At 36.8% G+C, this 24,397-nt stretch overlaps 3 protein-coding genes across 6 annotated transcripts; 1 reads left to right on the top strand and 2 right to left on the bottom strand.

The window, feature by feature from the left end:
- Nucleotides 1-1,818: 1,818 nt before the first annotated feature.
- LOC125272135 (GTPase IMAP family member 7-like) lies at nucleotides 1,819-3,728 on the bottom strand. Its single transcript, XM_048196754.1, has 4 exons — nucleotides 3,597-3,728; nucleotides 3,113-3,234; nucleotides 2,997-3,033; nucleotides 1,819-2,832 (listed from the first exon to the last, which is right to left on the bottom strand). Exons 1-4 carry the CDS (start codon nucleotides 3,682-3,684, stop codon nucleotides 2,084-2,086), a joined length of 996 nt encoding a protein of 331 aa, XP_048052711.1. The 5' UTR covers nucleotides 3,685-3,728; the 3' UTR covers nucleotides 1,819-2,083.
- A 959-nt stretch (nucleotides 3,729-4,687) lies between these two features.
- Nucleotides 4,688-16,817, top strand: zfp91 (ZFP91 zinc finger protein, atypical E3 ubiquitin ligase). Of its 4 annotated transcripts, none has more exons than XM_048196750.1 (12): nucleotides 4,688-5,521; nucleotides 5,813-5,847; nucleotides 7,584-7,685; nucleotides 7,807-7,843; nucleotides 8,163-8,273; nucleotides 8,720-8,803; nucleotides 9,382-9,555; nucleotides 9,752-9,799; nucleotides 12,712-12,790; nucleotides 12,881-12,995; nucleotides 13,084-13,183; nucleotides 15,582-16,817. In XM_048196750.1, the coding sequence occupies exons 1-12, from the start codon at nucleotides 5,127-5,129 to the stop codon at nucleotides 16,597-16,599; spliced, it is 2,298 nt and encodes a 765-aa protein (XP_048052707.1). In that variant the 5' UTR covers nucleotides 4,688-5,126; the 3' UTR covers nucleotides 16,600-16,817. The 4 variants fall into 4 exon arrangements, with proteins under 4 accessions (XP_048052707.1, XP_048052708.1, XP_048052706.1 ...); XM_048196749.1 differs by having other exon boundaries at nucleotides 4,692-5,521; nucleotides 9,749-9,799; XM_048196752.1 differs by lacking the exon at nucleotides 5,813-5,847 and having other exon boundaries at nucleotides 5,248-5,521; nucleotides 9,749-9,799.
- Nucleotides 16,818-18,327: 1,510 nt separating this feature from the next.
- On the bottom strand, nucleotides 18,328-21,833 carry si:ch211-113e8.11. The gene is made up of 2 exons (XM_048196748.1): nucleotides 21,618-21,833; nucleotides 18,328-19,292 (listed from the first exon to the last, which is right to left on the bottom strand). Exons 1-2 carry the CDS (start codon nucleotides 21,689-21,691, stop codon nucleotides 18,647-18,649), a joined length of 720 nt encoding a protein of 239 aa, XP_048052705.1. The 5' UTR covers nucleotides 21,692-21,833; the 3' UTR covers nucleotides 18,328-18,646.
- Nucleotides 21,834-24,397: the final 2,564 nt, after the last annotated feature.

The raw sequence follows: 24,397 nt of genomic DNA, 5'->3' as shown, positions 1-24,397 counted from the left end.
CAGGTGAAATTAAATGTATATTATGAGAAAACAAAAGTGTTTTTTGAACTTGCATGCATGTAAACCTGTTGTAGGAGACACCCAAAACAATATTAGGAACCTTAAAAAAGGTATAATAGGGGCACTTTAAGAAGAGTTGACTGAGCAGTCCTGACGTGACTTGAATCTGGTGTGGCGGGCATGACATGAACAGGCTTTGGCTTGGCAGGCATTATGTAAACCATAGACATCATAATAAACACTAGACGCCCTATTGGCCACTGGACCGTACATCAACAGAACCGCCATATTGTGCGGGGTAATGTTCCCATAATGCTCATAACTGGAATTGAGAAAAATGCCTACTCCGTGTGCTGCTTGGGGCTGTACAAATCGCTGCACAATTGAAAACAAGTCTCGGGGAATGACCTTTCACAGGTAAGACTGAACATTCGTTTCTGGTTGTATTTGGTCATTATATAATTATATTGATAGTAGTTGGCCACCGGAGTCAGTCAGACTAAAATAGCTAGCGATGTCGCTAGTTAGCTGTTAAAGTTGAGACATTAGTTTACATGATTTCTAATATAGTTTTAGCTTTTTTTCTCACTTTATCTTATATATTTACTATTTGCATTGTTCCATATCATATGTATTACCATAAAGGATCAACCAGTTATCTTTGTTGTTGTATGTCTTGGAGTATCTATCTGTAAATATCTGTATCATTTCAGTGCTATAAAAATACAGAAAGCAGCCTTTGTGATTTTTATTTGATACTGAACTTCAGAATCACAGATTCTACATTTTGAAAGTATGACCAATATAAGATTTTTCACTGGAAAATATCATCTGAACAAGTAAGTAACATGTCTGCCACTTTTGTTTTGACCAACTGAGGAAAAAAGCATTAGGCCTACAATAAATCACGCTGCCAATGATGATTAAATCTAATGATCGTTTAGCTCGGATCATGCCAAACCGTGCAAATTATTATTACTGTTTTATTGATCTCAAATTGTTAATGTTAACAACATCAGCATTGCGTGACTATGTTTATTTAGTGTGTATTAGCGTTACCTGTAGATTTCAATGTCTGTAGCCACTCCGCAGTCCAAAGTCTTTTGCTTTTTGACTACGGGTGAATCTCCAGTTGTCACTGATGATTGTCATTTGGATCTTTCTGGGTTACAACCCGCCATCAAAATGATAAGTTTAATTATTTCAGCTGCTGTGAGAACAGGCTATAAATATGCCGCTACCGGCAGCGTCCTCACGTGATAAACGATTAGCCTGAACTCCTTCCTTTGTTTACGGACGTGATGTAATGACGCACAGAGGAACTGCTACATGCTCAAATTTCCCGTGGAAATCCGCCATGTCGCTCTTATTATAAAACATTATTACAAGCTTACTGTTGTGAGTCGAGACAAGATAGTTAGATAGTTTTGAACACTGGCTGGTTATGTACTTGCTCAAAAGTTGATTTTGGATCATTTTTAACCAAAAAAAGTTGCGGACTGCAGCTTTAAGATAAAACAGGCAAATTTTGTGAAATGAAAAAAATGGGAAATAGGCTATAGTTTAAACATTCTTTGCACAACATTATACAGCAGCAAAACATAGCAAATATAACAAAAATGTAAAATAAGTTACATGACATGGCGTGCACAGACTTCTGCGAGGGTATTGTTCAGTATTTTTTGAAGTATTGTTCATTTTAGTTCATGTTAACTAACTAATGTTAACTAATGAAACCTTATTGTAAAGTGTACCACTACAACACATCAGCTTCATTTATAAACAAGTTATGCTAAAGAAAGACACATTCACCATGCATTTCATTTTATTAAACTTTAATGTCACATTTACCAGAATGTGCAGTGTAAAATGTTCTTTAGTTCTATTTAACTTTGCACACTTGACGTTAAAAATAAACTATAAATCATGAGATTTTAAATACCTTCTGTAATTAAGTTCTTCAATAGCAACCGTTTTCATGGGGATCACATCAGAAGATGATCAAAATAAGAATTTGCTTGATGCTTTAATTAAAGCACTAAGCACTTGGATTAAGGTCTATCTCACTTTGGTATCTTGCCAGCTAGTCATATTCACGTTTGAACTTTTTTAATGCTTTTTTATAGGCCTCGTCCTCAACTTCAGCCCTCAGAGCTTCTATCTCCTTCTGTCTCTGCTCTTCTGTCTCCTTCAGGATGCGTTGTTTCTCTTTCTCAATCGCTCTCTCTGCCCTTTCAAGCATCTCACTGGTATAATGTTGCCCACCATTTCCAGTGACCATTTTATCAATCTGGTCCAGCAACTGAATGACCTGTTCAGGATTTTGTTCTTTATTATTGAACATGTGGTATCGTCCACTGCACTTTTTGATGAAACTGAGCAGTTTTGGGCTGTCCCGCACAAAAGTGTGAATGTTCTTGTCCTCCAGCCAATCTCCATGAGTGAACAGTGCCATGGTGTATGTGGAGGCTTCCTCACCAAAAACTGCTTGTATGAGTCTAACAGCTTCTGCCTCTTCATCAGTGAATCTGCCCAGCTGAATCACAACCAAGAAGACATGTGGACCAGGAGCAGAGAGTGGAATACAGAGTTTAATTCTGTTGATCACTTCATCTGTAGTCAGGCTGGTGTCAAACAGACCCGGAGAGTCAATGACAGATACTTTTCTGCCATTTATTATTGCATGAAACTTTTCACAATGTCCAGTCACAGAGGAGGATGATATCTCAGATTTAAAAAGCTTTTGTCCCAGGATAGTGTTGCCTGTTGCACTTTTCCCCACCCCCGTTTTTCCAACCAGAAGAATCCGGAGTGGTTCACCTGTCTGATGCACTGTACATTAACAAGAATGATATCATTATTTCAAAGTAATATATTTAAATTTACAAATATTTATTTAAATACACCTATATTTAGCCATTTTAATAGCCTACTATTCATCATCCATACAGAGACTAATTTGTAATATATTTATGCAAAAAGAAATAATACCTTACCTATAACATCAAAATCCTTTTTTTGTTGCTTGAAAATCTAGAAGAGATTTATATACATTTTATGACATTTGGCCATTTATAATACATGTTCAAAGGTAATGTTAAAGGTAGCATACCTGAATCCCTATTGCAATAGCTGCAACAATTATAGAAACCACCAGTAGTATTGTGGACAAAGATAAGATCCAAGACTTTGAGGAGGTCGTTGTTGATGGTCCAGGAGCAATTTCCTGCAGAGCTATTAAAAAAAAAGTCATGAAAAAAACCTGTTGTTCGTATTATACATTCAAAATCTCAAAAATAATAAAGTAGAATAAGAAATTTTAATAATTATTTGTATAATAATCGTGAACAAGTCAATTGCATGTAATAAGTTGAAATCTAAATAGCTACACTTTACACTTTGCTACTGCTTTAAATCAAGCTATATCGATCTATATCAACCCTAAACGGATGCTGTCTCTCTCTTTAAAATCACGCAGAACACTCGATTGTCATTAAACAACTAGCCTACTTTAGTTTTCTTTTCTTTTTCAATGCAAATATTACGTTAATATTAGCGTTTCTCTTTAATGGAGCCAAAAGTTAAATTGCAACTACTTCTAAATGAAGAGCACATCGTGAAAGTATAGATGTAAACAAGGTTTCGTTTTTCTTTCCTGTCAAAAGGACAGTTTCGTTTACTCATACAACTTGCTAGTCTTGCTTCACTTTTAAGGGTTATCTGGTGTAGACTACCATCTACAGGAGACAAGACGCCACTGCAAAATCAGTCAAGCAGCTGCTCACAGCAGAGATAATGGGCGGGGCTTGATGTAATGGGTGGAGCTTGAAGGTCCAGTCGCAGCACCCTAAAATAAAAGGGGTGGGTTGATAGTATGAAAATATGAAACTTTAAGACAGTTTTGGTATTTGATACCGGCATACAAAACCACAACATAAAACCTGTGAGACTTTGTATCCCCGTTCTGCAGTGCCCTTCAAAAGAGTGTAAAAATGCCATATTCCTGTTTTACTCCAGCCTTATGAATCCTAAAAACATAAAAATTAGCCTTGGCTGGAAATGACACTGATGTTTCTTTGGTAGAAGAGACAACAAGACACTAACTTTTGGAAAAAGAGTATTAAGGGCAAAACTGTGGTGGAAATAATGCCACAAATCTGGAGCAGTTTTTTAAAAACATATAGGCCTATAAATTATATTCTCAAAATAAATATTGAAATATTAACTTCATTCTTGGGCTGATCATCAACGTTTTAAACCTGTAACAGTTTTCTTAGTATGAGATTGAATGTCTGGGTCCTCTGGAAGTGGGACAAGAGTAAACAATAAAATCCGTACATAAAAAAAATTTTATTTGAAAAGCAGAAAAAAATTATACGTCAAAAATAAATGATCCATCCGAAATAAATGAAGCTATATGGTAAAAGTTTATTTTTGCAAGAAAATAGCTTTAAAAAAGTTAATACAGATAAAAATTTAACTGTGAAAACGGTTTATTTAACTATTCTATCTTTCAACAGAAAAAAATACGAAACATATATTTTACATAATAATACATAAGCTAGGTTTTCTGTAGCCTACGGACCCAACTAATTAAAATGACAACAACGCCTAAGAGACTGCGGTACTCCTCCTTCGCCATATTCTTCAATTTAAAGTACATCTGTGGCGACGTTGTTTATGTGTCCTTCTCAAAGTAACTTTTGTAGATCAGTGAACACTGGCACACGTACAGCCGTAACGCTGTGTGTCGCTGCTGAGCTCGACTTCGGCTTTATCTCGACTTAAAGGAGACGCAACAAAGAGCAACCGTAGTGGGCCCTGCTAACAGCGTGGCTTACTATAGCTTTAAGAACTTAAAATAGGGTCTGGGTCTTTAAAATGAATTTTGCACAGTTATTATAGAGATGATATACTAAATTTTTGACATAGACTACTTACATTTTTGCACTAAATTTGCAAAGAGACGTAAGAGCGTCCAGTGAAATATGTTTGACAATCGGATCAGGGCCGTTAGCAATCCAACATTTTTCATATTTTATGCCTCCTGTTTATTTCAAGCTATGTTTCAATTTGTTAAGAATTACTGAGGCGTCCAGAAGTTAGAAAAAACAACTTTAGCGGTGATGGAGCCGCAGCTCTCGAACAACAAAGAGGAGGTGGAGAGTGAGACGGCCATGGAGAGATCCGCGGGGCAGAGTACCGCATCCAGCCCGTGCAGGGCATTCAGAGGACGCGGGGACGGGTGCTTGAAGACCGAAGTGACCAGCCCACCCGACACAAACGGAGCTGCGACGAGCGTGGCGGGTTCCGGACGGGTTTTACGGGACAGGTCAACACGAACGATTCCAGTGTGGAGGCAGATTGATATCAGGGAGGACCGGGATGAAGTATCACGCGATGCAGCGGCGAATCGCCGAAGGAAAGCAAAGTGCCCGCGGCGCAGGAAGAGCGCAGCAGCCGCTGCGGGTTCATCTGAAGCGGGCAGAGAGAGCGGCGGCGACTGCGACCTGCCGGATGAGTACGTGCGACTTTTCAGTCTGTATAATACATGACATGCATTAGGGAAAAATAACAAGGCCCCGCTTGTGCAGATCCTAATAGTAATGCATGGCATTTCTGTGCTCCTTTCACACGTTTAGGAGTAATGCTGACAGACTGCAGTGTTTACATGTGCACTAGTGAAAGTAGCTGTTTCTGAGAGAGTAGTTGGGCAAAATAAATCACGCACGCCCAATCTTTAACACTGGAAGGAGAATCTGAAAGATGAGACATAATAAATAAAACCGCCTGTTTCTCCGTCTTATGACAGGTTTGAAGAAAACAAGGATGCGCTGGTTAATCGAGGTACTTTAAATGACATTTATTTTGTTTATGAACACCTAAAGGAGGCTGTATATGGTCAGCCGGTGTATGATTATTCTACAAGTAATCCAAAAGTGACTAGTGTCTCCTTATGTATTCATTAGAATTGTTAAATGTGAATTGTAAAACATATTTATTAAATGTAATTGTTATTGTTAACAAATTATTGTTGTTTTTTGCCATTAAATTCTATAGAGATCTGTCTTTCAGACATAATTCAGAATTCACTTTCGATTAGTTTGTGTTCTGGTTTTGCTAGTCTGCTTTTAGGTTCCAGTACTGGTTATAATAACTTTTAAAGGGATAGTTCACCCAAAAATGAAAATTTGATGTTTATCTGCTTACCCCCAGAGCATCCAAGATGTAGGTGACTTTGTTTCTTCAGTTGAACACAAATGATGATTTTTAACTCCAACCGTTGATGTCTGTCAGTCAAATAATGCGAGTCAATGGTCACACAATTTATAAAAGTCAATAAACATGCACAGACAAATCCAAATTAAACCCTGCGGCTCGTGACAACATATTGGTGTCCCAAGACACAAAACGATCGGTTTGTGCGAGAAACCGAACAGTATTTATATAATTTTTACCTCTAAAACACCACTATGTCCAACTGCGTTCAGCATTTGCTTAGTGAGGTCTGATTGCGCTCTGACAGCGGCAGTGATGTCTCGCGCATATACTTCAATGAACGCTAGACATCACTGTCGTTGTCAGAGCGCGATCAGACCTCACCAAGCGAATGCTGAACGCAGTTGGACATAGTGGTGTATTAGAGGTAAAAATTATATAAATACTGTTCGGTTTCTCCAACGGTTGGAGTTAAGAATCATCATTTGTGTTCAACTGAAGAAACAAAGTCACCTACATCTTGGATGCCCTAGGGGTAAGCAGATAAACATAAAATTTTCATTTTTGGGTGAACTATCCCTTTAAGTTGTAACCATTGACTAGTTAGAATGGCTGTTGTGTAGTTAAAATAAAAAAGACTAGTAAAATTAAACATGTTACTATACTAGTTATAATTGGAACACAAACTAGTGTCTAATAAATAGATAATTAGTATAAGTACAGACTAGTGTCTATTCAATTAGTAGACTGGAAACAGCAACAATTGGAATACCAACTAGTAGGATTTGAATAGTTATCGGAATATCTGGTAACTACAGTAAGGATCAATTTGTTAACTACAATAGTTAACATGAACTAACAATGAAAAAAATACTTCTAAAGCATTTATTAATCTTGGTTAATTTAAACATTTACTAATAAATTGCTAAAACCAAAAGTTGTACCTGTTAATATTATATCATGGACCTGAGCTAATGCGAACTGACAGTGAGCAGTTGTATACTGTTAACAAAGATGAATAAATGTATTGCTCATTGTTAGTTAATGTTAGTTTATACGTTAACTTATGAGAACCAATTATCTACGTTGCATATTGCCATAGAATTGATTGGCAAAAATTTGCAATATGTAACCAGTCAGACCTAGTCATTGGGATAGTGACTAACAGCAAATGAATACATACTAGTATATAATGAATATCTATTAGTGACTAATTGAATGGATACTAAGCACTAGTATATTCCAACATACTAGTAATTAAAAACTATCAACAAATAATGAAAAAATAGATACTAGATAGTTTTAAGGAAGAAAACAGCTTGCCTTAGGATGTGATCTGATTCTGTGACTGTGTTCTCTTCCAGCGGCCCGCGGCAGACGGGTGCAGGTGCGCTCAGGGGCCCGCACCTGCCGGGGCTCGCCTGGGACTGTGTTTAAAATTGAGCCAGAAATGGACATTGAATATGGTACGCTGCTGAGCTTTTAAATGCAGTTAACTGAACATAGGTCCACTACAAATGCTTTACTGAATACTGACTACAAAACGTATATATCAATAACTATAATGGTTGCACATTTTGCTTTCAGTGGAGGCCAATAAAGCAGTTGAAAAGACAGGAACAAGGTGATTGATTGCACATTTATTATGAGAACACATGGACACTTTCTCATGAAAGACCCCATGAAATCAACGTTTTGTGGCTTTTATATGCATTTAAAATGTGTGAAAAAATTCACCCAAAATATCTTGCATTACCAGATACATCGAAATTCTTGTCCTCCAACTAGCAAAAGCCAGTAGCGCATCACGATTCACAGCTGGCTATTTGTTAAAAAACAAAAACTGCTCGTCAAGCCATTTTGTGGGGTCTTTGAGGACACTGATGGCTGCTACTGTTTTGGTGTTGGTATAACAAGCCCTGTTTGTTACTGCCATATTTTAGTGTGGAGAAAAAGGAAGAGGAGAGCATGGATGATGAAGACGTTGTGGAAGAGGAAGAGTGTCCATTTGTGGATGATCCAAAAGATGAAAACTACTTGCCCCATTCACAGAGGTAATGTTGTACCTTGTATATATACTGATTGTAGTCATCTGGATCTGACACTAATATGAACTTTGAGGCTTGAAAATTGTTGTCATCATAACCATTGACTCATCAGAGTTTCCATGGAAAAAACATGGAATATACATAAACCTGTAAATATCAGTGAAAAAATTAAATTGTGATTTCCAGGTCAGACAAAGTCATTGAATTATTAAAAAGATCATGGTAAAGACAATTTCTAAAGTCAGTATCAATGTTTCTAGTCATGCTCAGTATAAAAACAAATAAAGGTATCTAAAATGTGTATATATATATATATATATATATATATATATATATATATATATATATATATATATATATATATATATATATATATATAAGAAAATTAAACTAATCTAAAGCATTAGATTATGTCGGCAACTGATTATGGCTTGATGCTCATTGTTCAACAGTGATGAAGAGGATGTCATCAGCAGCAGCAGCGATGAAGACGTCCCTTTTAGAGATGACCTGAATGACCAGAGCTATGATCCTAAGTATGTGCATATGTGGCAAATTAACTAATCAATCAACGTGTGTTTTTTAGGGCTGGGACAATACATCAAATCTCGATTTGTGATACAAAGAATCTGGAGTGATTCTGATCTTTTCCAATTTATCGCGATTCTCTCTCGAATCAATTCTGAGCTTAGTTTTTAACAGCAGATGTCACTACTATACGTGCTTTAGAAACACTCATACACTGCCTGCTTCCAGTTCCTTCACACACACCACTTAAACCTAAAATAATCATTCATAAAGTTTGAAAAGGTTAAAGCGAATTACAAATCTCACATCATAATAGCATTCTGAGCTGAGGTGCAAGTATATGCACAAGCGTGGTCCAGCAGTCTTCTTCGTGAGCATTTATGTGCGATTAAAACTAGACTATAGAGCGCCATCTGCTGTTAAAACTAAGCTCAGAATCGATTCAAAAGAGAAAATATCAGGATCAATCAAGATTCATTGTATCCATCGAGAATTTATGTATTGTCCCAGCCCTAGTGTTTTTGTGTCTTCTGTATGATGAAGGTCTCGTCTCTTATGCCCTCTCCATTTCTGTCCTGTTGTGTAGAGATTTTCCTAAGTCAAGGCGCAGACCCCCTACCAGACAGATGGAGAAGAAAGACAAAGCTGCAGGGCAAGAGACGGCAACAGAGCAAGAGACCGAGATAAAAACTGAGGGAGGGGAGAGCACAGATGTGCAGACCGGTGCTGAAGTTGAGGAAGGTGCTGAGCCGCCCAGGAAGTGAGTCAGTAACATTGTTTTATATGTTTGTGATGGAAAATACAAGTGGACATAGGAAAAGCACTTCATGACACTTCTGTAGCAAACTGTTAACTGAACAGGTTCACAGTCTCACTCACATGTTCTCACTTAGACTGATATGTGTGTGAAAAACAAATATTAACTGTCAAACCATCTTGGTTTTTTGTCTTAGAAGAGGGCGGAGAAGGAAAGATGATAAAAGTCCTCGTCTTCCTAAGAGAAGGTAACAAAGCATCTCACATTGAATGCTGAAAACAGCCCTAAAACAGGAGTAGAGCAGTAACCATCTCCATTTTAAATTAGAATACAGATTTACATTTTTATTTTGATAGTCCACTTTAGACATTCCACTAACTATAAGTAACTTTGCAACTACATGTCAACTAACTCTCATTAGAGAAATAGTAGACTGTTAGGTTAGGGTTAGGGATAGTAGAATAAGTTGATATATAGTAACTTATAGTCAAAAGAATGTCTGTTGTGAGAGCATCAAAATAAAGTGCATATATTAAGCAGACAGTCTATTAATACTTTAAAGACTGGTGCTTGACAAGCAAAATTACTTATAGTCAGTAGTAGAATGTCTGAAGAGGACCATTGAAATAAAGTGATACCATATAAATATATTATTAATTGTTGTAGTGTCTGCTGGGGTCCGTTCTTCGTACGTAGCTTACTCAGTTCGCTGGATTTCATTGATGAGTCCTATTTGCCATGATCTTGGATTGTTCAGTTCTTCAATGCTCATCCTGGACTTGCTATCAGAGCAACATGTCCGTAAGCTTAAACCTGCTCGGGAGCAGGCTTATTTCATGTAAACAGGATTAGATTGTATCTTATTAAGTCGGGGTGATGCTTAAAGTCTGTCCCATCCACTGCTACTTTCTTACAAACATACCCTAATGTGAACCAGGGACAATAATAATGATTTAAAAATAAATTTGCAAATAATATTATAATGTTGTGTAGTCTGTCATAATATAGACAACCAGTTTTACTCGTTGAGAGTAGGGTTGCAAAATTCCGGGAATTTTCAAAGCTGGAAACTTTCCATGGGAATTAACGGGAATATATGGGAATTAACGGGAATAAACAGGGAATTTCCAAAATTGCAGGTTAGCCTATAACAGGGTACTTAAATGTAGTTGAAAAAACATCTTACAACATAATTTTGGTTAAAACAACCATATCTAATGCAATTTTAGTTTAATTTTTACCCTGCAAATTCCTCACACAGCACACTACTTACTGCAGAGCTATTGAGGCCACACCCCCTGCATGCACTGTGCATTCCCCCAGTCCATAACATGCACATTTGATCACAAATACAGAAAAAAACTGTAATATTGTGAAACATAACTACAGTTTAAAATAATGGTATAATAATTGATATACATAAAAATATAATTTATTTCTGTGATCAAAGCTAAATTTTCAGCATCATTTCTCCAGTCTTCAGTGTCACATGATCCTTCAGATATCATTCTAACATGCGAACACAACTGTTTCCAACAATGATAATAACAAATAAGTATCAAATCAGCAAAATTAGACTGATTTCTGAAGGATCATGTGACACTGAAATAAATAACACATAACAATTGCTGCAATAAAAATGTTCAATTTACATATTCACTAAATTAGAGTTAATTGAATGCGAAAAATAAATAACTGTTATTTCATGTTATGACCAAACTAAATGTTTATATTTGTTTTATATGATACATTTTATATAAATATTATAAATTAATGTATAATGTATAAATTTCCCAATATTTCCAATTAATTCCCGTAAATTCCCATAAATTCCCGTAAATTCCCATAAATTCCTGTTAAGTCTCCAAATTGGAATATTTCCAAAATTCCCCAGGTTAAGTTCCCGTGGAAAGTTTCCGGAAATTTACCGGAAACTTTCCGCCCCTTTGCAACCCTAGTTGAGAGACTTATTAGTGAGGGAATAATTACTTAATAATTTTATTGGAGTCTTACACACATGCTGTAGACTACAGTTAGTCTATCTCTGCGTGCATTAATTTGAACCGTGACAGCTATTATGGGAGTGGCTTGATGCAGCGCAGGAGATGCAGATAACTTGATACTGACCCTTAGGAAACTTTAATGCTGTCTTGTTACAAATCTGCTTCAAATGTAAAATGAAATGAATTACTAATTACAGCATTGAAATAAAATGTCAAACCTATACCTGTAGTTTTCTTACAAATAGAAAAGCGTGAATATAGCCTAAATTATTTGGAATCATGTTAAAAAAACAGTGCACATTTCATTTATCCATTTTATAACTTTGTCGTTTTGGTTGCTTGGCTGTTGTCTTATGAAAGTCCGGAAATTCATCAAGTTTTTGGTCAGGTGTCTTTTTAAATTCTATAATATCACTATGTTGCTGTCTTGACACCAGCCAATCGCTGCATTGGTGATCATGGTTTCGAGTATCGATACATCTACCCTTTTCGAGGAACACAAGAATACGCAGTAATCACAGATAATTTAATCCAGATATTTTATTCCAATCCACAAATTCATTTGAAGAACCAAATTAGCCAGAGTTCATTTATCACGACTGGAAGATCTGGCATCTGTCAAATAATCTCAGATGTATTAAGCGAAGTATGAAGAACAGACCCCTGGGTGGATAGTGTTAGCAAAGCTACTGTAAATAAAGTCTGGGTTAAATTTATATGAATAAATAATATCCTTTTTTAAAGAAAAAAAAAAGAAGTCATAGAAATCATAAAAATATAATTACTAAAATATAACAGATCTTGGTCAATATAATTTTCACTTCTAAAGAAATGCTGTATTTGAGTGTGAAAAACATTATTCAGTCACAAGCCAATAGAAAAATCTTGGAAAAATAAAAATTAATTTGTCATAAAGTGTAGTAATCCTGATTATGGCTAGTGTAATACCTGTATTTATTGCATATTTTATATCTATTCATTTTTTGTACAATTAAGTGTAGTATCCGTTCTCCGTTTTTATCTGCGGTAATTGACAGTATGCGACAATTCACTTTGTATTTACTTTGTAACCTGAAGATTCTGGTAAAAAATAATAATAATAATAATTATAATCTCTTTCCTACATTAACTGAAGATCATTTGTTCTTCTACACAGGAAAAAGCCTCCAGTCCAGTATGTGCGTTGTGAAATGGAAGGATGCGGTACAGTGCTGGCCCACCCGCGCTATTTACAGGTACAAACACTAACTAGCGCTTCCCTCACTGACTGACACCTTACACAGAAATTAGACTTGAAACCTTTCTGTTGTCTTTCTCTCCTGCAGCATCATATTAAATACCAACACCTGATGAAGAAGAAATACGTCTGCCCTCACCCTTCGTGCGGAAGACTCTTCCGGCTCCAGAAACAACTGCTGCGTCATGCCAAGCACCACACAGGTTAAGACAGACACGTCTAAATACTTATAATGTAGTGTCTTTGGTTAGTTGTAGTTGGCTTTTTTTAAAACTACAACCTATGTTGCAGATCAGAGAGATTATATTTGTGAGTTCTGTGCTCGTGCCTTCAAGAGCTCTCACAACCTGGCTGTGCATCGAATGATACACACTGGAGAGAAGCCACTACAGTAAGTCATATCTCTGCTGCTTACACACTATTACTTTTCCAATTGAGGAGACCAAGAGCATTTTCAGACCTGTAGATTGTTCGCTTTGTTTCAAAACGGGGACATATTTGTTACAATGTTGCATTTTCTTCTTAGTTTGGTTCGCTTTCACAAAGCAACTTTTCAAAGCATACCAAAATGTGTTTATGCAAGTCACATGTGAGTAAAACTGTCCTCTTATTGGTCAGAAATCACCTGTTTACATTCCTCTGCGTCATCCATTAAGATGGACTGACAAGCTCGCTCCGCTGGCTTGTTGTGGCTTTAGACTGACTGATAAATTATATACATTTAATTATATATTATATATAAAATAATAGACACTGCTTCTTTTTATATAACACATTTTCCGTTATGAATTATGATACCGCTTTGCTCGTTGATCCATTGGGTCAGATTGCTTTCTCACTTCAACCAAACCGTTCCAGAGTTTGTTTTCATTTGGACCTAGACCACCTCATTCAGGCTATCTTTGGGTTCAAATTATTGTAGAATTTCACCTTACTTGTAAAGCGTTTATAAACCTGTTGCAAACAAAGGAGAAGCTTTAAGAACCGCCTGCAGTTAAAAAAAAAGAAAGCTTGATGGTTTAATTTTTGACAAGAAAGAAATGAAAGGTGCCATCGAATTAAAAATTGAATTTACCTCGGCATAGTTGAATAACAAGAGTTCAGTACATGGAAATGACATACGGTGAGTCTCAAACACCATTGTTTCCTCCTTCTTATGTAAATCTCATTTGTTTAAAAGACCTCCGAAGAACAGGCGAATCTCAACATAACACTGACTGTTACGTAACTGTCGGGATCATTAATATGCACGCCCCCAATATTTGCATATGCCAGCCCATGATCGAGGCATTACACAAGGGCAGCCAGTATTAACGTCTGGATGTGCACAGCTGAATCATCAGACTAGGTAAGCAAGCAAGGACAACAGCGAAAAATGGCAGATGGAGCAATAATAACTGACATGATCCATGATATCATGATATTTTTAGTGATATTTGTATATTGTCTTTCTAAATGTTTCGTTAGCATGTTGCTAATGTACTGTTAAATGTGGTTAAAGTTACCATCGTTTATTACTGTATTCACTGAGACAAGAGAGCCGTCATTATTTTCATTATTAAACACTTCCAGTCTGTATAATTCATAAACACAACTTCATTCTTTATAAATCTCTCCAACTGTGTGTAATGTTAGCATTAGCCACGGAGCATAGCCTCAAACTCATTCAGAATCAAATGTAAACATCCAAATAAATACTGTACTTACGCGATTAGACATGTTGCATGACGAACACTTTGTAAAGATCCATTTTGAGGGTTATATTAGCTGTGTGAACTTTGTTTATGCATTGTTAGAGTCGAGAGCTCGGGAGGGGGCGGAGAGCACGAGAATTAAAGGGGCCGCAGCCTGAATCGGCGCATAGTTAATGATGCCTCAAAATAGGCAGTTAAAAAAATTAATTAAAAAAAATCTATGGGGTATTTTGAGCTGCAACTTCACAGACACATTCAGGGGACACCTTAGACTTATATTACATCTTGTAAAAAAAACGTTCGATGGCACCTTTAAAACATAAATATTAGAATTGTAATTTTAAAGTTGTACAGTAAAATGAAAAAAAATATATCATCAGGATAATATCATTTTTATTAGTGAAATGGCATTTTTACCATAATAATAGTTCTTATTTTGTTTAATATTTTTATTTAATAATTCCAACAATCATAATAAAATTGTCACATTGATAATTGATAATCACAAAGTCTTTGGCCTAATTGTGCAGCCCTACAAAAAACTCAGCAAATCTGAAGCTCTTTAAAAAAATTGCATTTGCTATTTTCATCTGAAAAATCGCAATTAGATTTTTTTTTTTTCTCAAATTGTGCACCCAATAATAAATATTATATACATACATACAGTATATATTTAGTACATTTTACAATAAAATATTATTAAATTTTTTCAAATTTTCACATTAATTCAGTTCATTACTTGGTGTTTCTTGGTAATTGTGAAATATATCTATATATTTCATATATCAATATCTGAGTGAAAACTGTTTCTATGCCATATGTTTTTCAGTGTAGTAACAGAACGGCTTTTTCAGACAGATTTATTTTTTTTAACTTTATCTGTTTCTTACATTGGTAGGACAAACAGAAATCATCCTCAAAGTAACAACATCGGTTGAGTCAACATTGCTCTATTAAGAAGTTTAACAACAGAGAAGAACAATGTTTTCATAGTGTCACTATGTTTTCAAACATCTAAGCTCTTTACTATAGTCAATAGAATAAATTTATGAATTAGAATTATTTGTATATCTCTATCCCTCATCTCCTTCCAAGGTGTGAAATCTGCGGTTTCACTTGCCGTCAGAAGGCCTCCCTCAACTGGCACATGAAGAAGCACGATGCAGATGCCACGTACCAGTTCTCCTGCAGCATCTGTGGCAAGAAGTTTGAAAAGAAGGACAGTGTAGTAGCTCACAAAGCCAAGAGCCACCCTGAGGTGCTCATTGCCGAGGCCTTGGCCGCCAATGCCGGAACACTCATCACCACTCCTGCCGGAGTCACTACTCTGCTGGAGACCTCCACAGGCTCTTTGCAGACAGAGCAGGTGGTCCCTGAGACCCAGGGGGGCTCTGCGTTGCCAGCGGGTCAGGGGGTCCCGGTGACTCACGTGGATCCAGTGATGGTTGTTTCACAGGATCACCCGCTGCACTCCATGCAGGTTCCAGTGACCCTGGCCTTGTCGTCAACAGAGGAGGAGAATAACGCTCCCTCACAGCAGACCTCCGCTCACTCTCTGCAGATGCCACTGCAGTTCGTCTCTACGTCCGTCTCGCAGCAGCAACATCACCAAATTCAGCAGCTTCCTCTCCAGCCCTCCGCTACCAGCGTCTCTCAGCAGGCCGCTATGGTCCAGCAGATGCCCGTGCAGTCCTATAGTCCTCAGTCCCAGATTGTCCAGATGACCTTTAGAGCTCTTCCTCAGCAGCAGCTCCCAATGGTTTCTGTTGCTCAGCAGCTGCCTCTTCAGACCACCCAGCCACATCAAAACCAGACCCTCCCTAGGACCCCAACCCACAACCCGGCTCCCAATACTCCCCTCCTCTCCCAAACCCTGCCCGAGGCACCCTCTGACTGCCGGAGCGGTTTGGGATACGGGAGTAATCCTGCCTCCTCTTCATCTACGTCTCCCCAGTCTTCCACTGCTCCTTCTGAGACGAGACAGGTGGTCTGGGAGGGAGATGGGACTAATGAGAATGGAAACGGGGGTGGGGTTTGGGAGGCGGCCAGGCAGGGGGAGGAGCAAAACATGATGGACAGTTCAGACGGCCAGATGCAGCGTGTTCTGATCTAGTGAAGGAAGCTGGTGTAACATGGAGGAAAGTGATATGACTGTTATTTGTCACCCTCATACATGCCCTGAAGTTAAATATATAGAATCATAAATATATTGTATGTAATCGCATTAACTTTTGGTAGCTTTGTAGAAATGTCTGTACCAGGGAGACTGTGTTTGAGTTGTTGTCATTGTTCATTTTGTATATAAACAGTTATAGTTCCCTCCAACAACCACATCTGTTTTGTGTGTTTATGTGTGTGGTGTTTTGTGGCTGTAGAGGCTTTGGCAGACCTCATTTCGTGGTTGTCTGTGCGAGTAAAGCCATTGTGTAAGCAAATTTGTGCCATCATGTGGCTTGAATTGGTACTGTAGAAACTAGGGATGCATCCATTTTACAGATGGGCCGATAGTTTTAATTTAATGGTCCATATTAAAATGATATCCTATTTTGTCTAAGAAAGTTAAAAATTAAACCCTAAAAACAAATCAACTGATTAAGTGAATTTAGGCACTAAAACGAAAAGTTATTCATTTTGAAATTTGCTAAATATTACATTTAACGGTGTTATTAAATTACTGGCATTTTTAAAGATTAACTTTTAAGAGAGCATAATGATGACAAAGGTAACATAAATGCAAAAATAATGGAAACTCAAACTAAATCTACAATATTAGCTGATATACACTACTTTTCAATAGTTTGGGGTTGATAAGATTTTTTTGATGTTTTTGAAAAAGTTCTGCTCACCAAGACTGCATTTATTTGATCGAAAATACAGTCATAACAGTAATGTAATTACGAAATAAAAAATGTGAATTGAATTAATGTTGTGAAATATTAGTGCAATTTAACAACTTTTAAAGTGTAATTTATTCCTGTGATGCAAAGCTGATCAGCATCATTACTCCAGTCTTCAGTGCCACGTGATCCTTCAGAAATCATTCTAATATGCTGATTTGGTGCTCAAGAAACATTGACCACGAAACCAGTCTAAAGTCACACGGGTATATTTGTAGCAATAGACAACAATACATTGTATGGGTCAAAATTATCGATTTTTCTTTTATGCCAAAAACCATGTAAAGATCATGTTCCTTGAAGATATTTTGTAAATTTCCTACCGTAAAAAAATGTATTTTTCTGAGTGGATATGCATTGCTAAGTACTTCATTTGGACAACTTTAAAGGCTATTTTCTTTTTTTTTGCACCCTCAGATACCAGATAGTTGTATCTCGGCCAAATGTTGTCCTATCCTAACAATCCTACATCAATGGAAAGCTTATTTATTGTATAAATCAATATTTATTTATTTTTTTAATGATCCCTGTGACTGGTTTTGTGGTCCAGGGTCACCCTTCTTGGTGTTTAAAAAAAAAAAAAAAAAAAAAAAAAAAAAAAATTTAAACTGTAACTATGTATAAATGTCTTTATTGTCACTGTTGATCAAGTCAAAGCATCCTTTCTGAATAAAACATACTACTTCCTTTAAAAAAAAAACTAAAAAAAAAAAAAAAAAAACTTACTGACTCCAAACTTTTGAATGCACAATAAGTGTATACCTATTTTCAACATGCCAATTTTTTAGGGGGAAAAAACTATGACCAGTAACAGATACTAAACCAACATATTGTGCATCCCTAGTAAAAATAAACCATAATAGCTCAAGTGAAAAAGGAAAACTAAAGTTTGAACATATACAGTACACTACAGTATATTTTTTTTTAAATCATAAGGCAGCCAACATGTGTAAGTATTTAGATTTATTGTTTCAAAACAATGTAATTCAACTAATGTAAGATACAAATGGTTTTTTGGAAACTAGACCCAAATATATCCATTTTAATTATGAAATCTATTCTTTACATATCTTTTGCAGAGTCTCTTTTTTTGTATTGACCACACTGTCATTTGTCTCCTCTGGAAAAAGTCTGTTACACCTTTTACAGACTAATAATGTAATTAGTAGCATATTAATTCAATAAATATAACACACACAGCATTGTGAGTGTTTTTCACATAAAAATGAGTTGTTGCCCATTTTATGAGCGTTATATTGTCTTTTAGGGGTGTGAGAGTCTGGCATACTGCTTGAGCGCACGTTTTGGAGGAATGAGAGAATCATTCACCCCCACTCTTCTTTTCTTTCGTTGTTCATTGTCTTTCTCTCCGTCTGTCTCTGTGTCTTCCACACAAGAAGCCAGCGGATCATGACTTTGTGAACCTGCAACATTGGCATCGTCCTTTGGTCCATTATCAGAGGTGACCACACAGTTACTCTGCAGATCGCTGTCATGTGCGAACTTGCAGCGGCTTCCAAAGCGGCAGCGACCATCCTTCCTGTAGGCCACACAAATGCGCTTGCCGCCGATCTGGGTGGGGCGAGCTTGTAAAGTAAGAGGTACATGTTTCTGCAGGACATTCAGTCTTTCCTCAGCCATTTCCTTGAAGGGGTTAGCAAACACACTGCTGCCTGTAAGCGCTCCACCCGAGCCGGAGCCTCCCAGAGGTGGAGGCGGGAGCTTGTGAGCGTGAGGACGCACGGATGGGGTCAGCAAGGACTTGGAAAAGGAGCGGTTGGCAGTAGGTGCCTCCTCTTGATCCTCATTCTCTGGACCAGATTCAGACTCACTGGAAGGTGATTCCGACTCCAACAGGAAATTACGGCTTTTTGCCTCCTCTACAGCACAATCAGTCTTTTTGAAGGACCTAAGTGGGAATAATTAAAGGTGTTTATTTAAAAAGTGATACTTGAAGCTTCTCAGCTCATTACAGGAATAGTTTACCCTTTTATTCATGCAAGTGAATGGTGACCATGCTGTCAAAACTTTCCTAACTTCTCAGTTCATTAGAGTAGTAGTTTGCACAGAAACAAAAAATATATTTATGTCATAATTTTTCATCCTTGTCTTTCAAAACCCATCACTTTATTCAATGGTACACAAAATCAGTTAGCAGATGAGCTCTTTCACACAGCATAACTGAATGATGACCACAACTCATAAACTAGATTTTTAGTGAATAGAGACTTAAATGTCAGTCTTTTCTCACAAAAAGTTACCATATGGTCAGAAGACTTCGAAAACCGTGCAGGAGTCATAAGGACTACTTTTATGGTGCCTTTTTTTTTTTTTTTTTTGGGTGATTAACAGCCATTAAAGGGTTAGTTCACCCAAAAATGAAATTTCTGTCATTAATTACTCACCCTCATGTCGTTCCACACCCGTAAGACCTTCGTTCATCTTCGGAACACAAATTAAGATATTTTTGATGAAATCCGAGAGGTTTTTTTATCCTCCATTGAAAGCAATGAAATGACCACATTCAATGTCCAGAAAAGTAGAGAAGTTGTTAAAATAGTCAACGTAACTACAGTGGTTCAACCTTAATGTTATAAAGCGACGAGAATACTTTCTGTGTGCAAAAACAAAACAAAAGTAACTTTATTCAATAAATTCGTCTCTCCCGTCATTCTGCTTCGCTATTTTCGTTGCAGCGCTTTTCGACGCAGGAACCGGCCAGCGCTCGGACGTAAACACAGAAGCACAGCACTGCAACTGACAGGGAAGGGGAAAAACTGTTGAATGAAGTCGTTGTTGTTGTTTTTGTGCACAAAAAGTATTCTCTTTCGCCTCATAACATTAAATCTGCAGTCCGCGATTTTTCCTCTTTGTCACCATCTCGTTTAAAACCTGCAATTGCAGTCATATGCGGAACAGTTATCTGTACGTGCGTTGTGCCTCAGCACAGCTCATCAGCGCGGATGAATCTAATGCTTGCTGTCAGTCACTACACCAGTGTGGATACTGAACTTCAGAATCACAGATTCTACGTCTTGAAAGTATGACCAATATAAGAAATTTCACTGGAAAATATCATCTGAACAAGTAAGTAACGTCTGCCACTTTTGTTCTGACCAACTGAGGAAAAAAGCATTAGGCCTACAATAAATCGCGCTGCCAATGATGATTAAATCTAACAATCGATTAGCTCGGATCATGCCAAACCGTGCAAATTACTGTTATATTGTTCTCAAATTGTTAATGTTAAAAACATCAGCATTGCATGACTATGTGTATTTAGTGTATATTAGCGTTACCTGGATATTTTTAATTTCTGTAGCCACTCCACAGTCTGAAATTTTTTGCTTTTGACTACGGGTGAATCTCCAGTTATCACTGATGATTATCATTTGGACCTTTCTGGATTACAATCCGCCATCAAAATGATAAGTTTAATTATTTCAGCTGCTGTGAGAAAAGGCTATAAATGATCCACTACAAGCAGCATCCTCACGTGATAAAACCGACTAGCCTGGACGGGACTCCTTCCTTTCTGTTTACGGACGTGACGTAATGACGCACAGACGAACTGCTGCAATCTCGAATTTCCCGCGGAAATCCACCAGGTCGCTCTTATTATAAAACATTATTACAAGCTTACTGTTGGTGAATCAAGCTAAGATAATGAGATAGTTTTGAACACTGGCTGGTTATGTACTTGCTCAAAAATTGATTTTGGATCATTTTTAACCAAAAAAGGTTACGGACTGCAGCTTTAAGGTTGAACCACTGTAGTCGCGTTGACTATTTTAATGATGTCTTTAGTACCTTTGTGGCCATTGAATGTGGTAATTTCGTTGCTTTCAATTGAGAATAATAATAAAAAAAACTCAGATTTCATCAAAAAATGTCTTAATTTGTGTTCTGAAGATGAACAAAGGTCTTACGGGTGTGGAAGGACATGAGGGTGAGTAAATAATGACAGAAATTTCATTTTTGGGTGAACTAACACCCTTTATTGTACGAATTACGGAATATATCTCTTTATATATATATACCTAAGAATGAATGTCATATGGGTTTATAATTACATGAGACTGAGTAAATGAGTGAGTTATCCCTTTAAGATTCAAGTTTTCGACTGTGAAAAGATGCTATTCTCCACACTTGGCTTTCTTTGAAATGAAAAACACCTATACTGATTTAAAAAGGACGTATAATGTATTTGTGTAATTAATTATGAATTACTTACTCCTTCTGATTGTCTTCTCCATTCTCTTCATCCTCTGACTCGGAGGAAACCCCGTATCCCACAAGAGAATTCATATTCACTCAAATATAGGACAGGTTACTGACAACTGTGATCCAAAACCGTTCAAAGTCTTGTCAACATGAATCGTTCTGAAAGGTTCAATTGTCAGTCGTTTATTTATCCGGAAGTCAGTGTTTCTTCTTGGTCCCTGAACAGATTGTAGTAGAACTAAAAAGTAAATAAAAATGTGCCACCGCGAGGCGCGGAATGGTATTGCGACAACGATGTCAGCATGAGCAGATGGTGTGGAAAAAAGTGAAACCAGACGAGGTTTATACGGGCTGGCATTTTAAAATCTGAACAACATGCCTAAACAAATGCTCTGAATTACAGATTCACACTGTGGATTTCACAATGAGGATATCAGTGTTGTTATTATAACTAAAACTAGGCTATTTTAAAATCTGAAAATAAAAGTTAAATAAATAGAGAAATGATTAAAAATGTGAAAAAAATAAATAAATCTAATAAAAATGACAAATGCACATAGGCTAGGCCTAACAAACGTCGGCCTACTAAAATTAAAATGAAAACTGATAATACAAAAATAAAAGCCAACTCAAAATATTAATAAATACTGCAATATATAAATAATACTAAAATAACACTGGGATATAAGTCTTTTAAAACAGGCCTAATGTGGTGATAGACATATGCATCATTTATGATGGGCACTGATGGGACACTTACTATTTTGTCTCCACCGCTTTGTGGAACAGCATTTATCTGAAGAAGCATCTTATTTATTTAAACTGGATCCAGTATATTAACAAGCATTACAATGAATGGCAATCAGTCACTGGAATGTATTTTTAATGTTTAATATGAGTGTTCGTTGCAGCTGTTATCAGTGGCGGAAGGAATATGGAAACAGCGTATATCTTCTCTCATGCACAGTCTGCAAACAGACACACATTTGGATCTATCACTTTTCCACAGCTGCGGCAACTTTCTAGTGATATTACAAAATGCAAACAAAGCTTTCACAGCTTGCATGCCCTGACTGACTGACTGATGAATCTGCAATTTTGGTGTATAACATAAATATTAAAATTTGAATGGGCAGGGATGTATTACAGAAAGAGCCAATGGGGCTTAGTGCTTTAAGAAACATTTTTTAATGATAGAATATGTGTTCCCCATTGCCTATCGAGATACCACTCCAGGATAGGGCCCTCAGACTATGAACATTAGACCAAATACTACTAATTTCCAGACAGACTATTATTTAAGATAATGATCATTTGTGCATGGATAACCTATAATTATATACATAATATGTAAAGCACTCCTCACAACTTGTGATGTTATATAACGCTATTATGAAGTAAAAGTAAAATTGATTTCCACAATAAAATTCATGCACAATTTAAAATGTCCATGTTTTCTATTAATGTTAAACTAAGGTATTAACAACAGCATTCTTGACACTAGATCACAGAGTTTAGGGATAGGTTGATTCTTGTAGTAGACAAATATGGGATTATTATATTAAAGTTTGAGACACATAGCTTAGATAAATGACGCCTGACTCAGTTACAGACATTAAAAAAGTTTACAACACTTCCCTGCCTCCCCATTGTAAAACGGGGAGTTGTAGGCACTGATAAGATTAGAAAAACAAAAAAAGTGAAATACCACCCTATTATACCACCCTTCCTTGACCTCAATTCCTTCTGTGTTTATGTAGCTACCATGAAAAGGCTGCCCGACCACAGATTTTGGCAGAAAGCACAGCGGATTTGTGCAGAATTCAAATGGCCATCACAAAACGAATTTATAAATTTGGCTAATTTAATTATATTTTCTGCTACCAGTGTAGTTTTTCTGTATTTAAATATGAATATCTTGTCATGACTTAATATGAGCAACTTGCAACAAAATAAATCAATGCATTTTCTTTTTAAAGTGAATTATAAATCAACTTTTACATTAAAGGGATAGTTAACCCAAAAATGAAAATTCTGTCATCATTTACTCCCGCTCAAGTTGTTCCAAACCTGTATAAATTTCTACAAAGGAAGATATTTGGAAGAATGTTTGTAGCATACAGATCTCGCCCCCCATCTCTGCCATAGTATTTTTTATTGTAGTCAATGGGGGGGGCGAGCTTGGTTACAAACATTTTTCCAAATATCTTCCTAGAACAAAGAAATTTATACAGGTTTGGAACAACTTGAGAGGGAATAAATGATAGAATTTTCATTTTTGAGTGAAATATCCCTTTAAAATGTCATTCTGGACTCAGGGTTCTTTGTACGATTCTTGATTTGCAAACATGTAGCCTACTTTGCTACTTAAAGGGTTAGTTCACCCAAAAATGAAAAACTCACCCTCATGCCGTTCCACACCAGTAAGACCTTCGTTAATCTTCGGAACACAAATTAAAATATTTTTGTTGAAATCCGATGACTCAGTGAGGCCTCCATAGCCATCAATGACATTTCCTCTCTCAAGATCCACTAATGCACTAAAAACATATTTAAATCAGTTCATGTGAGTACAGTGGTTCAATAATAATATTATAAAGCGACGAGAATATTTTTGGTGCGGCAAAAAACAAAATATAATGATGGCCGTTTTCAAAACACTGCTTCATTAAGCTTCAGAGTGTTATGAATCTTTTGTGTCGAATTATGATTCGGATCGCGTGTCAAACCGCCAAACTGCTGAAATTACGTGACTTTGGCGCTCCGAACAGCTGATTCAACACACTGATT

The sequence above is a fragment of the Megalobrama amblycephala genome, linkage group LG7, assembly GCF_018812025.1.
Source record: "Megalobrama amblycephala isolate DHTTF-2021 linkage group LG7, ASM1881202v1, whole genome shotgun sequence".
Taxonomy (NCBI): Eukaryota; Metazoa; Chordata; class Actinopteri; order Cypriniformes; family Xenocyprididae; genus Megalobrama; species Megalobrama amblycephala.
This window is presented reverse-complemented; position numbering and strand designations above follow the sequence as displayed.

What these genes read in the sequence shown, in the direction of transcription:
- LOC125272135 (XM_048196754.1), bottom strand. Translation starts at nt 3,684, where the DNA reads ATGAGTAAACGAAACTGTCCTTTTGACAGGAAAGAAAAACGAAACCTT. An exon ending in CTATTGCAATAGGGATTCAG is followed by an intron (nt 3,034 to 3,112) that starts GTATGCTACCTT and finishes AATCTCTTCTAG; the next exon opens with ATTTTCAAGCAACAAAAAAA. An exon ending in AAAGGATTTTGATGTTATAG is followed by an intron (nt 2,833 to 2,996) that starts GTAAGGTATTAT and finishes GTTAATGTACAG; the next exon opens with TGCATCAGACAGGTGAACCA.
- zfp91 (XM_048196749.1), top strand. Translation starts at nt 5,127, where the DNA reads ATGGAGCCGCAGCTCTCGAACAACAAAGAGGAGGTGGAGAGTGAGACG. An exon ending in GGTGCTGAGCCGCCCAGGAA is followed by an intron (nt 9,556 to 9,748) that starts GTGAGTCAGTAA and finishes TTTTTGTCTTAG; the next exon opens with AAGAGGGCGGAGAAGGAAAG. An exon ending in CCCACCCGCGCTATTTACAG is followed by an intron (nt 12,791 to 12,880) that starts GTACAAACACTA and finishes TCTCTCCTGCAG; the next exon opens with CATCATATTAAATACCAACA.
- si:ch211-113e8.11 (XM_048196748.1), bottom strand. Translation starts at nt 21,691, where the DNA reads ATGAATTCTCTTGTGGGATACGGGGTTTCCTCCGAGTCAGAGGATGAA. An exon ending in GGAGAAGACAATCAGAAGGA is followed by an intron (nt 19,293 to 21,617) that starts GTAAGTAATTCA and finishes ATTCCCACTTAG; the next exon opens with GTCCTTCAAAAAGACTGATT.